Source organism: Salvelinus sp. IW2-2015, linkage group LG4q.1:29 (assembly GCF_002910315.2).
Source record: "Salvelinus sp. IW2-2015 linkage group LG4q.1:29, ASM291031v2, whole genome shotgun sequence".
NCBI lineage: Eukaryota > Metazoa > Chordata > Actinopteri > Salmoniformes > Salmonidae > Salvelinus > Salvelinus sp. IW2-2015.
In genome coordinates this window covers 87950482-87962682 of record NC_036842.1, presented here as the reverse complement: position 1 = coordinate 87962682, position 12201 = coordinate 87950482, and the positions used below count along the sequence as shown (strand labels likewise).

The following is a 12201-nucleotide window of genomic DNA, read 5'->3' as shown; positions in this document are numbered from 1 at the left end:
AGTAGAGCATGTATGGCACGGGGACCACTCGCACACGAAATACGGTGACGACAGCGACCGAGCAACGTTAGTCCAATTCTCTTCCTGCTCGGAATAAAATTGAACCATTAATCACAAGTAGTTCTCCATAGTGTCTGTCTACTGAGTCCAATCGGCAAAGCCTTATGTTTGTTTTCACAACCACCAACCATTCTCTCTGCATGCAACGGTTGCATATGAATGACCTTTTGAAGGACAAATTCGCGATAACTTGAATGCAGAGGAGGAGAGACCTCTGGACCGCTTGCAGTTATTTTATTTGCTAATAATAAGTTAAGTTAGCGAAGCTGGCAAGGCAGTATTACTCCTCGTATTGTGTTGTCCCTCTTTGTCATAATTTTTTTTTTCTTCTTCATATAAAGGCACCGCGCTGTTGATGTTGTAATCTAATCTTGAACTGGTTCTCGCATCTATTTGTGTGAGTGGTTAGAGAATGTGACCCGATTAAGGGTGCGTTCCTAAACATGGCCACCATATTCACCGTATAGTATAGTGCATTCATTTGGAACCAATCTATGGACCAATTGGACGCACACTTAAAGGCTGCAAATTCCAATAAGGGAAAGAAAACAGCGCCACTGTCGCCCCCCCCCGCCCCACCCCCCCAGCGCCACTTGTATTGTTCGTTGTGTTGATGAAAATGGCAGGAGAGGAGAATGCAATTATGTCCGACAAAAAAAAAATAAAGTAAAACACAAGTAACTTCTTTTTGTCGATATCATAAACGGACGTGCAGTTTCACCAATCCATTAGAAGAAAAAGAAACGTACACCTTAATTTATGGCGAGTGCTGGCTAGCGGAAGTAGACAAATTGAAATAAAGGAGAGCCGCACACTCTAGGAGCTCAGATGCAAAATATTTAATTTACCAACGTGTCGACAGGCAAGCTGTCTCATCAGTACAATCACAGCACTGCGCAGATGACTCCTTTATATATAGTGTCAAGACACACAGTGTCTATAATCATGAGGCCAGAGGTGGCCCTAATATATTGCGTTAATTTCTCAAATATTTAAAATAGGCTAGAACAGAGCAGCTACAATAAAACCAAATGGATAGCATACGATCATAGACTACACTTAAGACCACACAAGGCCTACAAAACAACCACAATGGCCAAAAGTCACAAACACATCAAAGAATGGCTTTTTGCAGATAAAAGTCCACGTTAAGACCGAGGGAGGCAGAGTCTTAAGTTAAAAGAGATCCAAGCAGCCTCTCGTTTTAAACATAAATTATCAAGAGCACCCCCTCTCTAGGTAGGGACTTGTTCGATGCCAATATAACGCAGAGATGAATCGAAAACGAGTGCCTAGCCTCCAAAAAGGTGGCCGCAACTGGTTAGGGTCAAGTTTTGGCACTAATGTGTGCTACGATGCTCTGGATACGTACTTTTAATGCACGCTATTGTTTTACCCACATAATTTTTAACTCACGAAGGAGCCAAGTTATAAGATAAAATAACTGCCTTAGTGGAGCTCGTCTGATAAGCCTTTGATTGGGATCGATTCCCCTGTTTGTGGGTGTTTAGTAGATCTACATTATAAGTGCCATGCATGACGCACACCATTTACACTATAATTCCATCCCGAGGCGGGAACATAACGTTTCAGGAATATCTTGGGGTGGTTAAATGCACGAGCGTGAACAACTGATCTCTGAGATTTCTGCCCCGCGAAAATACGACCCAGGGCGGAGGCCGAAAAACACATTACCTGAGACTATCATGGATTTTAAGAATGTGCCAATGTTGTGAACGATTCCCTTAATTGTTCAGAGCGCTTTGAAAGCCGGGTCGTTAGAAATGCAAGAATGCGCTCTTTTTGGCTGAGACTGCCCTTGAAAAGGTCATGTCTCGTTTGTTTTGAATTTTCTCAATGCAATATTATCTGATCATTTTTGTAGCCCCTCTCCTTGAACTTTCTATTGCGACTCAAGCCATATTCCCACCAATCATAGCTTAAGCTACTTGCTTTCATGCTGTGGTATACTTTACGTTCTTTAGTTGGTGTGTAGCAAAGAGTGTTCCTCTCTGATCCCCGTCTGACAGGCAGACCTATGTGTGACTCTTATCTCACCGGTATGCTCAGCGGTTGCACACAAAGCACAAACAGTTCTTTCAAAAAACCTGAGAAGACGAAAGATCGCTATGTTCGTGGCATAAGCTGAATAGCATGCCTGCGTGAACTCCGCGGAGTCTGAACGTGAAGTAGGTATGTCCGTGACCGTAGGTGTAGCAAAAGGGAAAAGACGGGAAAGGATTTGTCCCGGTGTTGTTCGATTGGACCACTCACAATAGTGCATTGAAATTGTCAGGGATGGCGCACGGGCTGAGCTATTACAGCATGATTATATTCTAATCTTCAAGTCTTGCCGCTGTACATGGGGTCAGATTCCACAGTCACTGGAACACACCCGAAGGGAGCTTACTCTAAATTGATCATAGCAGGTTATTGTTACCAAGCACTTTTTGAAGAACCACAGAGGAAGTTTCAAGTGGAATCGCACTGGGATATGACCTTCGTACATGAAGACGGTGGTATAAGTATCTCCGGTCTGTCTGTGTCGAGAATGAGCCTAACAGTTAACCTGCCAACAGTGTTGATATAGATTGAACAGGGAGAAGTCTGTGCTTCCGAGTTTCGTTCTAGCAAGGTTTAGGACAGATCTTTCAGGTCTCTACCGTCCAGCCAAGCACACATGAGGAAAGAAACAGGCTTTGACGCGCAGAAGAAGTGCTACTACCGGTGAACCCACGACACAGCATAGCCGACGCCACAGAAACAGATGGTCAGTGTTGACGTAGCACCAATGAGACGCTGCGCGCGCCTCGCGTTGGTCAGGGTTTGGCTATTCGTGTCGTGCCAGCTGCGAGCGGAAGCAGACCGCCAGCAACAAAAAAGAACCAAAAGTAGAAGAACGGACAACGAGGCATAGAACATGGGTATAGCAGCGCCCCCTGCTAGCCGGGGTTACAGGTCAGGGATGGGCCAGATTTGGAGACGAGAAGTAAAAACAAGGGATAAACATAACAACAGTCAGCGGCAAAAACGCGAGCTGTACCAAAACGCATCGAAGCTACATGATGGCTGGCTGGCCAACATACTGACTCAATCGTCTAGCCACTTTAATAATTAAAAAATCTCGAGAGTGACGAATAAGACTAGGAATCAGCTAGTCACTTTGAAACAATGCACAAAGCTTGGCTATGATAGAAGAATGGAGTTTAAATGGAAGTCGAACACCCTTGAATCATACTCATCCTACCTACCCCACCGGAATAGGGAAAGATAGCTCGCCCAGCTTACTGCACTTGAGAGTACTCGCGCCGGTACTCGACCTACCCATCCTGACGCTGATTACTCTCGCGCGAGTATGCAGCCGATCAAGAGGATCACCCGGCACACACACCTTGGCGGCAGGGAATCGCTCGAAACCACACATACGTGAAATCCTAGAAGCTTATAGTGTAACACCATTCTCAGATTATCTTCCATCTGTACACATTTGTAGTGGTCGAAATAGGTCCTGTCTATGTGAAGCGCGGCGCAAAACAGATTGGGGAGCATATGTTGATGACAGGTTGTCTAGGGAACATCAAACAATTTGTGGGATAGATATTATACGCGCCTTCAGGAGCAAGACGGCGTCGAGAAACGAGAGAATAGGGCTCCACCCCACAACCACCCCGCCCGCGCCCGAAGGAAAGAGATGCGCAGTCGCTAGCGTACTCACGACCAGTTAACATTGCAAAAAACCCATGTGTATAGATACCAATCCCAAACAAGGTATTAGATTGTTGGCACTAATTGACTAGCGCGCGTCCATGCACGGACTAGCAAGTAGATAGAGTTAGTGAAGAAGCAGGTTGTCGGATAGAGACAAAGCTAAAACAAAGAATTAATGCTGTTCAGATAATAGCAGGGGTTGAAACCTAAACAAATTAGAACGAGGAAAGTGTTTCCAAATCGATTATTACCGTGTGGCTGAAGAACAGAACGAAAAGATCGTGTGGTGCTGGTAGATGTTGGACAAGAAAGTACCTAGATGGGCTTAACGAGAGCTTATGATCGTAGACGACGCGGTAAGAACAAGAGCGGAAGGAGTGCTCTGGTACCATCAATTAGAACACGCCGTTCTATTTGTTATGATTGTGGTAACTATCAATCCAATGTGGGAAAGGTAAATAGGAATGAAATAAGACACAAATAAAAATGAGGTAAGGTACCAAAAGCTATTAGAAACTAGCGATTGAAAAGACTTGAATCCGAGTATACTTACTGTTTAATATAAAAAAAAAAAGTAAGATAACTGCTTCTAAAAATAATAACTGAGAGCAGCGGACTCAAGGGAGAATGCAGACAGTGCGAGGGTGTGCATACAAGTAGTCGGCCTGCAATGCCAAGAGGGGGGAGGGCACAAAAATGGATGAAGGAGGGAAGGCGAACATGGCTAAGCGGAGGCACAAACACACAACACAAAGACCACACGGAAACGAAGACACACACGAGCACACACAACCACGACGCGGACCAGAGCACACACACACACACGCACACATCACACACACACACAGCCCGCACACAGAGAAAAGATATAGCAAATAGCACTAACACATACACAATCACAGCGATACACAAGATGACACATAGCGCTTGGATTGCTAGGGCGCTTGTTGCAGTGTTTGTGTTGTGGGGACTGGAATGGCAAATGTGGCCGGACCGTAAAGATAAGACGTATTGCCCGATGCTTGTTAAAATAATCGTTTGCTATTCGAGAACGAGTATACTGTTTATTTTCGGGTTATTCGGTTCTGTCCCTGAATCGGGTCCAACCCGCGCTGCCTTCATAGAGTACATTTTAGTTAATTGATTAGTGAATCTGTGACATTGTTAGATAATTTAGGGCACGCCTCCTAGTCCAGAGCGACTTGACAGTTTATTTCATGACAGTATTATTGATTAGCACACTGCGAAAGCGTCATATTGCTCTCCTCCCTGTGTGGGCTCTGCGCTGACCCGACCAACTCGCTGTTTGCTCCTGCTCTTCTCCACCTCCACTCTGCTCCCTGGCCCCTATGCCCCGCCTGCCCCTGACACGCTTAGTACTCTTGACCTGCCAGTTTCTGCTGGCCTCTTCCTCTCCGTCTGGCTCTCGCGTGCTCCTTGCTGCCTCTCCTCTCCTCTCCTGCTCCTGCTCCTCTCCTCGAGTCTTCCTTACATGCCTCAATTCCCTCGTCCTGCGTCCTCTCCTCTCCTGCCCCGTGCGCCGCTGAGCTTTGCTCATTCTCATGCTCAGCTCTCCGTCTTGCCTCTCCTCGCTCGCAGGCGCGCTCGTCCGTCTCCTCATCCTAGCCGCTTCCTCTTCCTTCTGCCATGCTCCTGCTCCTCGTCCTCTCCTCTCCCGCGAGCAGGCGACGACTCTATCTTACGCTCCCCCGCCCCCCCTCCCCGTCCTTCTCTCCTGCTCTCACTCAACCACCCGCTCGCGAGGTGAACGACTGACAATCAGAGAGAAGACGGGCAATCTGCCCCCCCCTCATGTCCCTCCCCCTCTGAAGCATGGACTACTGTAGCCTACTGACGTTACAAGCGTGATTCAGAAATTAGAGAGATATTTTTTTATTACAGAAGAATGGATTCAGTTTTTCCAATGCTAGTTAAGGACACTATAGTTATCATTATTCACATTGGATTTATTAACCACAAAAAAAAAGAAGGCGTGTTTTTAATTGTGGTGCCGCTCTGCACACACAAGCTCGTTAGCTAGCTAGCTTTTGTCCAACATTAAGCAAAAATACTGGTTCTGTTCAGAACGGAATGATTGGAAAACAATGTAGGTTCCAACCCCTGCTATGAAGCATATTTTGTGTTAGCCTATGACAACTCTTTCACTAATCTATCTACTCTCATGCATGGACCGCTAGTCAAATCAAATCAAATGTTATTGGTCACATACACATGGTTAGCAGATGTTAATGCGAGTGTAGCGAAATGCTTGTGCTTCTAGTTCCGACCGTGCAGTAATATCTAACAAGTAATCTAACAATTTCACAACAACTACCTTATACACACACACAAGTGTAAAGGAATGAATAAGAATGTGTACATATAAATATATGGATGAGCGATGGCCAAACGGCATAGGCAAGATGCAGTAGATGGTATAGAGTACAGTATATACATATGAGATGAGTAATGTAGGGTATGTAAACATTATATAAATTGGCATTGTTTAAAGTGACTAGTGATACATTTATTACATCCGATTTTTTATTATTAAAGTGGCTAGAGATTTGAGTCAGTATGTTGGCAGCAGCCACTCAATGTTAGTGATGGTTTGGTCAGTGGTTTGGCTGATGGTTGAGACCCAAATCTGGCCCATACCTGGACTGTAACCCTGGGGGGTGCATACCATCTGAGTGGTAAATAAATACAGCCACACGTATTGGGAGTATGACCATCTCGTTGGACACTGGAGACACTTCTTTGGGTGAAAATGTTTTTTCCTCAGTGTGTTTTGGTAACACTGAGAATAAATGAGCTATGAACGGCAAGGCTATTCTTAGGCCACGTGGGCGGTCTGACCACACCGGGAAATAGATGGGAGTTGAGGAGCGAAGAGGGATGGGAGGGATAGCTTGTTACAGTCAATCTTGTGTGTGTTAATAGATGATTGGGTAAGATTTCCCAATAGTGAATATCAAGTAGAGCATGTATGGCACGGGGACACTGCACACTACGGGGAGACAGCGAGGCACCGAGTCCAATTCTCTTCTGCTCGGATAAAATGACCATTAATCACAATGTCTCCCATAGTGTCTGTCTACTGGTCAATCGTGCAAAGCCTTATTTGTTTTCAACAACCACCAACCATTCTCTCTGCATGCAACGTTGAATGAATACTTTTGAAGGACAACATTGAATAACTTTGGATGCAGAGGAGGAGAAGACCTCTGACCGCTTGCAGTTTATTTTATTGCTGTAATAAGTAAGTTGGAAGCTGGAAGGCCATGTATTATCCTCGTATTGTGTGTGTCCCTTTTGTCATAATTTTTTTTTCTTCTTCATATAAAGGCACCGGTGTGATGTTGTAATCTAATCTGAACTAGGTTCTCGCATCTATTTGTGTGATGGTGAGGAGATGTGACATTAAGGGTGCGTCCTAAACTGCACCATATTCACTATATATAGTGCATTCATTTGGACCAGATCCTATGGGACCAATTGGGACGCACACTTAAAGCTGAAATCCAATAAAGGGAGAAACAGCGCCACTGTTCGCCCCCCCCCCCCCCCCCCCCAGCGCCCTTGTATTGTTTCGTTGTGTTGATGAAATGGAGGAGAGGAGCATGCAATTATGTCCGACAAAAAAAAAGTAAAGTAAAACAGTAACTTCTTTGTTGTGATATCATAAACGGACGTGGCAGTTTCACCAATCATTTAGAAGAAAAAGAAACGTACACCTATTTAGGCGAGGTGCTGGCTAGCGGAGTAGAAAACTTGAAAATAAAGGAGAGCCGCACACTGGCTCAGATGCAAAAATATTTAATTTACCAACGTTTCGACAGGCAAGCTGTCTTCATCARGGTACAATCACAGACACTGCGGGATGACTCCTTTATATATAGYGTCAAGACACACAGGTGTCTATAATCATGGCCAAGAGTGGCCTAATATCATTGGTTAATTTCTCAAATATTAAAATGGCATAGAAAGAGCAGCATACAATAAATACAAATGGATAGCATACGATCATAGACTCACTTAAGACCACACAAGCCTACAAACAACCACAATGGCAAAGTCACAACAATCACAAGAATGGCTTCAGATCAAAGTCCACGTTAAGACCGAAGGGAGCAAGAGTCTTTAAGTTAAAGATCCAAGCAGCCTCTCGTTTTAACAATAAATTATCAAGGTCACCCCCTCTCCTAGGGAGGGTGACATGTTCGATGCCAATATAACGCAGAGATGAAATCGAGTGGCCTGCCTCCAAAAAGTGGGCCGCAACTGGTTAGGTCAAGTTTTGGCACCTAATGGTGCTACGATGCTCTGAGATACGTACTTTTAATGCACGCTTTGTTTTACCCACATAATTTTTACCACAAGGACAAGTTATAAGATAAATAACTGCCTTAGTGGAGCTCGTGATAACGCCTTTGATTGGGATCGATTTCCCTGTTTGTGGGTGTTTGAAGGATCTACATTTATAAGTGCCATTGCATTGAGCACAGCCATTACACTTATAATTTCCATCCAGTAGGGGCGCAAATAGACGTTGTTCAGGAATATCTTGGGGTGGTAAATCAGAGTGAACCAACTGATCTCTGAGATTTCTGCCCCGCGAAAATACGACCAGGGGGAGGTCCGAAAACACATTACCGAGACTATCATCGGATTTTAGAATGTGCCAATGTTTGTGAACGATTCCCTTAATTTGTTCAGAGCGCTTTGAATAGCGGGTCGTTAGAATGCAAGAATGCGTCTTTTTGCGAGACTGCCCTTGAAAAAGGTCATGTCTCGTTTTGTTTTGAATTTTCTCAATGGCAATATTAATCTGATCATTTTTGTAGCCCCTCTCCTTGAACTTTCTTTGCGACTCAGCCATATTTCACCAATCATAGCTTAAGCTACTGCTTTCATGTGTGGTTACTTACTGTTCTGTGAGTGGGTGTGAAAAGAGTGTTCCTTTCTGATCCCCGTCTGACAGGCAGACCTATGTTGACCTTTGATCTCCACGGTATGCTCAGCGGTTGCACACAAAGCACAAACGATTTTCTCAAACTGAGAAGACAAGACGTGTGTTCGTGCATGTGTGCATGCCTGCGTGCGTGGGTGTTTGTCCGTGCGTAGGTGTGCGTGTGTCCGGGTGTGTTCATGCCACCACAGTTAGTATTGATTTCAGTGGGACGGCTGAGCTATTACAGCATTTATTTTAATCTGGTCTTTCCCTGGGTAGTCACAGGTCACTGTGGAACACACGGGGGCTATCTATTGATCATAGCAGGTTATTTTACCACACTGAAGGACCACAGTAGGAGTTCAATGGAATCGCACTGGGAATGCTCTTTGTACATGGTGGTTAGTTCTGGTGTGTGTGTGTGTATGACCTACAGTACCTGGCCACGTGGTTGATAACAGGGGAGAAGTGTGTGGGTCCGTAGAGGCGGACAGACTTGAGGCTCTGGTAGTAAGCCTCCATCACTCCCTCAATCCCACTGCAGTATGGGTTCTGAGGGTTCCCGTTCTGTACAGGAACACACAGAACAAACAGGAACATGAGCGAGACAACTTAGAAATCTCCCTCTCTCCCTCCCCCCTCCCCCTCTCTCTCTCTCTCTCTCTCTCTCTCTCTCATCTCTCGCTCTCTCTCTCTCGTCTCTCCTCTCGTCTCTCTCTCTCTCTCTCTCTCTCTCTCTCGCTCTTCTCTCTCTCTCTCTCTCTCTCTCTCATCTCTCTCTGCTCTTCTCTCTCTTCTCTCTCTCTCTCTCTCTCTCTCTCTCTCTCTCTCTCTCTCTCTCTCTCTCTCTCTCTCTCTCCATGCATTCCATTGTTAAAAGGCTGACTCGGTAAATCCTTAATGCCTAGATGAATGCATATGGGGCCTGTCATGGTCTCAGGCTGGGCCCCTCTGGGGAGAGTGTTCCCCAACTGAGCAGCTGGAATGACTGCCAGCCCCCAGGGCGGCATGGGCGCTACATCTGGATAGGAAGAGTTAGGACAGGAACTACTAGTGAACTACTTATGACCAGAGCCTAAGGGGTCATTTATCAGTTCTCTCTCCACCAGCCTCCACTGGTCCAGAACCAGGACCGACGAGAGAGTGGCAGGTAAGAAGGAGGAGGGATAGATGGATGTAAGGATGGATGGAGGTGTCTCCTGTCTCCTCACCAGAGCGAACTCGTGTGAGACGCGTCCGTCCGGGGGCAGCTTGGCTCCGAAGCCCAGAGCAGGGAACATCTTGTCACTGTCGTAGTCCTGGATGATCTCCCCCACGGCCCTGAGAGCCATGGCATAGGCATTCAACTGGTACGGACTCATGTAGTGGAGGGAGGTGGGCTGAGACGGGTTGCCTGGACACAAACCCAACACAGTAGAACTGAGGTCCACACTATTGTGTAGTTGGAAAGAGGGGATGCTGTCCATACATTGCAAAAGATTAAGCAGCTTTCTACCATTGAGAATTGTCTTGAAAAAAAGCCTTGTAGCTGTAACGCTGGCGGTACAAATTGTTCCTTCTTACCCTTTGTCTTGGGTTTTCTGACACCAACATTCAAACACATGGACATTACCTTACTGCCACACAGGCACAGGGTGTGACAAGAACTAAAAGCAGATTCAGACACACTCACCATTTGATGCTGTGAAATCAATTGCCACCGTGAAATTAATCTGAGTCCTACAAGACAAAAGCAAACAGTGAAGATATTGAAGCATCAGTCATACTACATTCAATTACATCACGATTCAAAGCGATCCGACTAACTCAATTAATTGACAAGGGGTTATGAGTTATCAGTAACTGCTGTCCCCTGCAAAATGAACATAGGCCTACGAGCTGATTAGTAATCCACTCAGCTAGGAGTTTGTTCCTACCTTCAATTACCACTAGGGATGTAAATGAGCTTAAGGTAGATAAAGAGGTTACCATGGAAATAGTTTCAGTTAAATTAGTATAACCTATTGCAGTAATACATTATGTACTTTACAGTAGCTGCTTGGAAATAAAATGGGATGGGGTACACAGTCAAAATGAACAATACAACATGGAAAGCTAGTACTAAACGTTTTAACACAGATCTAGGGACAAGCAATGGAAATTAGGTGTAAGCTAAAGAGTGATGGTGCAATGCATCTGACTGTTGTGTATTCAATGTGTCCCTATTCAAATTCAACTTTTATTCAATGTGTCCCTATTCAAATTCAACTTTAATTCAATGTGTCCCTATTCAAATTCAACTTTGAGAGAAGAGAGAGAGAGAGAGAGAGAGAGAGAGAGGAGAGAGAGAGAGAGAAGAGAAGAGGAGAGAGAGAGAGAGAAGACAGACAGACAGACAGAGAGAGAGACAGAGAGAAGAGAGAGAGAGAGAGAGACAAGAGAGAGAGAGACAGAGAGAGAGAGAGAGAGATAGAGAGACAGAGAGAGAGAGAGACAGAGACAGAGAGACAAGAGAGAGAGAGACGAGAGAGAGAGAGAGAGAGAGGAGAGAGAAGAGAGAGAGAGAGACAGAGAGATGAGAGAGAGAGAGAGAAAGAGAGAGAGAGAGAGAGAGAGAGAGAGAGAGAGAGGAGAGAGAGAGAGAGAGAGACTAGAGAGAGAGAACAGAGAGAGGAAGACAGAGAAATCCATTAGAAAAAAACATTAGTGTGCTAGTGAGAATCTCTGTTTAAAAGTGAAGCTCATTGTGTAAGAAGATGGTCCGGCTCTAAGAGACTGCTCTCAGGAAGTTATGTCTGCTATTGGGATTCAATATGCTAAAGATTGAGGAGTCACGGGTCGCAAAAAGAGATGATTGTAGCAGCAGACAACTGCTTTGTACCTGAATTCCTAATGTGGTTTAGAAAATGGTCTGTGTCAACTTAAAAGTACAGGGAATACTGATACCTAGTTATTTGTGGTTGGGTTAGTTTCTGTTGCTTAGTGATATAGGCAGACATCACACCCAAGAGGCCTAGCTAGCTCGGTCATTCCTATAAAGTGGATTGCATTTATTATAGTAATATATTTGATTATATAAATATTTTATAAACTGGAGTGTATACATTTTATGTAGAGTAGAGGGAAGAAGCATTCCATCTAGAACAAAATCTCCGCCATTCTCCAGTTTTATTTCAAAGTGCTGAATCTATGCATCTGTCATTTACAGTACTGTATCTCTGGTATCAGTTACCTGCATCTCTGGTATCAGTTACCTGCATCTCTGGTATCAGTTACCTGCATCTCTGGTATCAGTTACCTGTATCTCTCGGTTATCAGTTACCTATCATAATCTCCATTGCACAGGCTGCTTGACAGGGATCTTGAAGGCCTGCCACACTGGGTCCAGAGTGTTCTACAACCTCTGTGCTTATGGCAGAAGTAGTAAACCTACAACAAACACACACACACACACACACTCACACACACACACCAACCACCCAACCCCACCACCACACACA

The 12201-nt window shown here is 45.0% G+C and overlaps 1 protein-coding gene across 1 annotated transcript in view; it reads right to left on the bottom strand.

Annotated features, from left to right (window-relative positions):
- LOC111962741 (copine-8-like) overlaps positions 1-10436 on the bottom strand; it is a 23257-nt gene extending 12821 nt beyond the window's left edge. Inside the window, exons 1-4 of the mRNA XM_023986047.2 lie at positions 10395-10436; positions 9934-10115; positions 9162-9289; positions 6501-6526 (exon numbers count right to left, since the gene is read on the bottom strand). Coding sequence (XP_023841815.1) covers positions 6501-6526; positions 9162-9289; positions 9934-10083 — 304 coding nt within the window. The 5' untranslated portion in view covers positions 10084-10115; positions 10395-10436. The remainder of the gene's footprint in view (positions 1-6500; positions 6527-9161; positions 9290-9933; positions 10116-10394) is intronic.
- Between the last annotated feature and the right edge of the window lie 1765 nt (positions 10437-12201).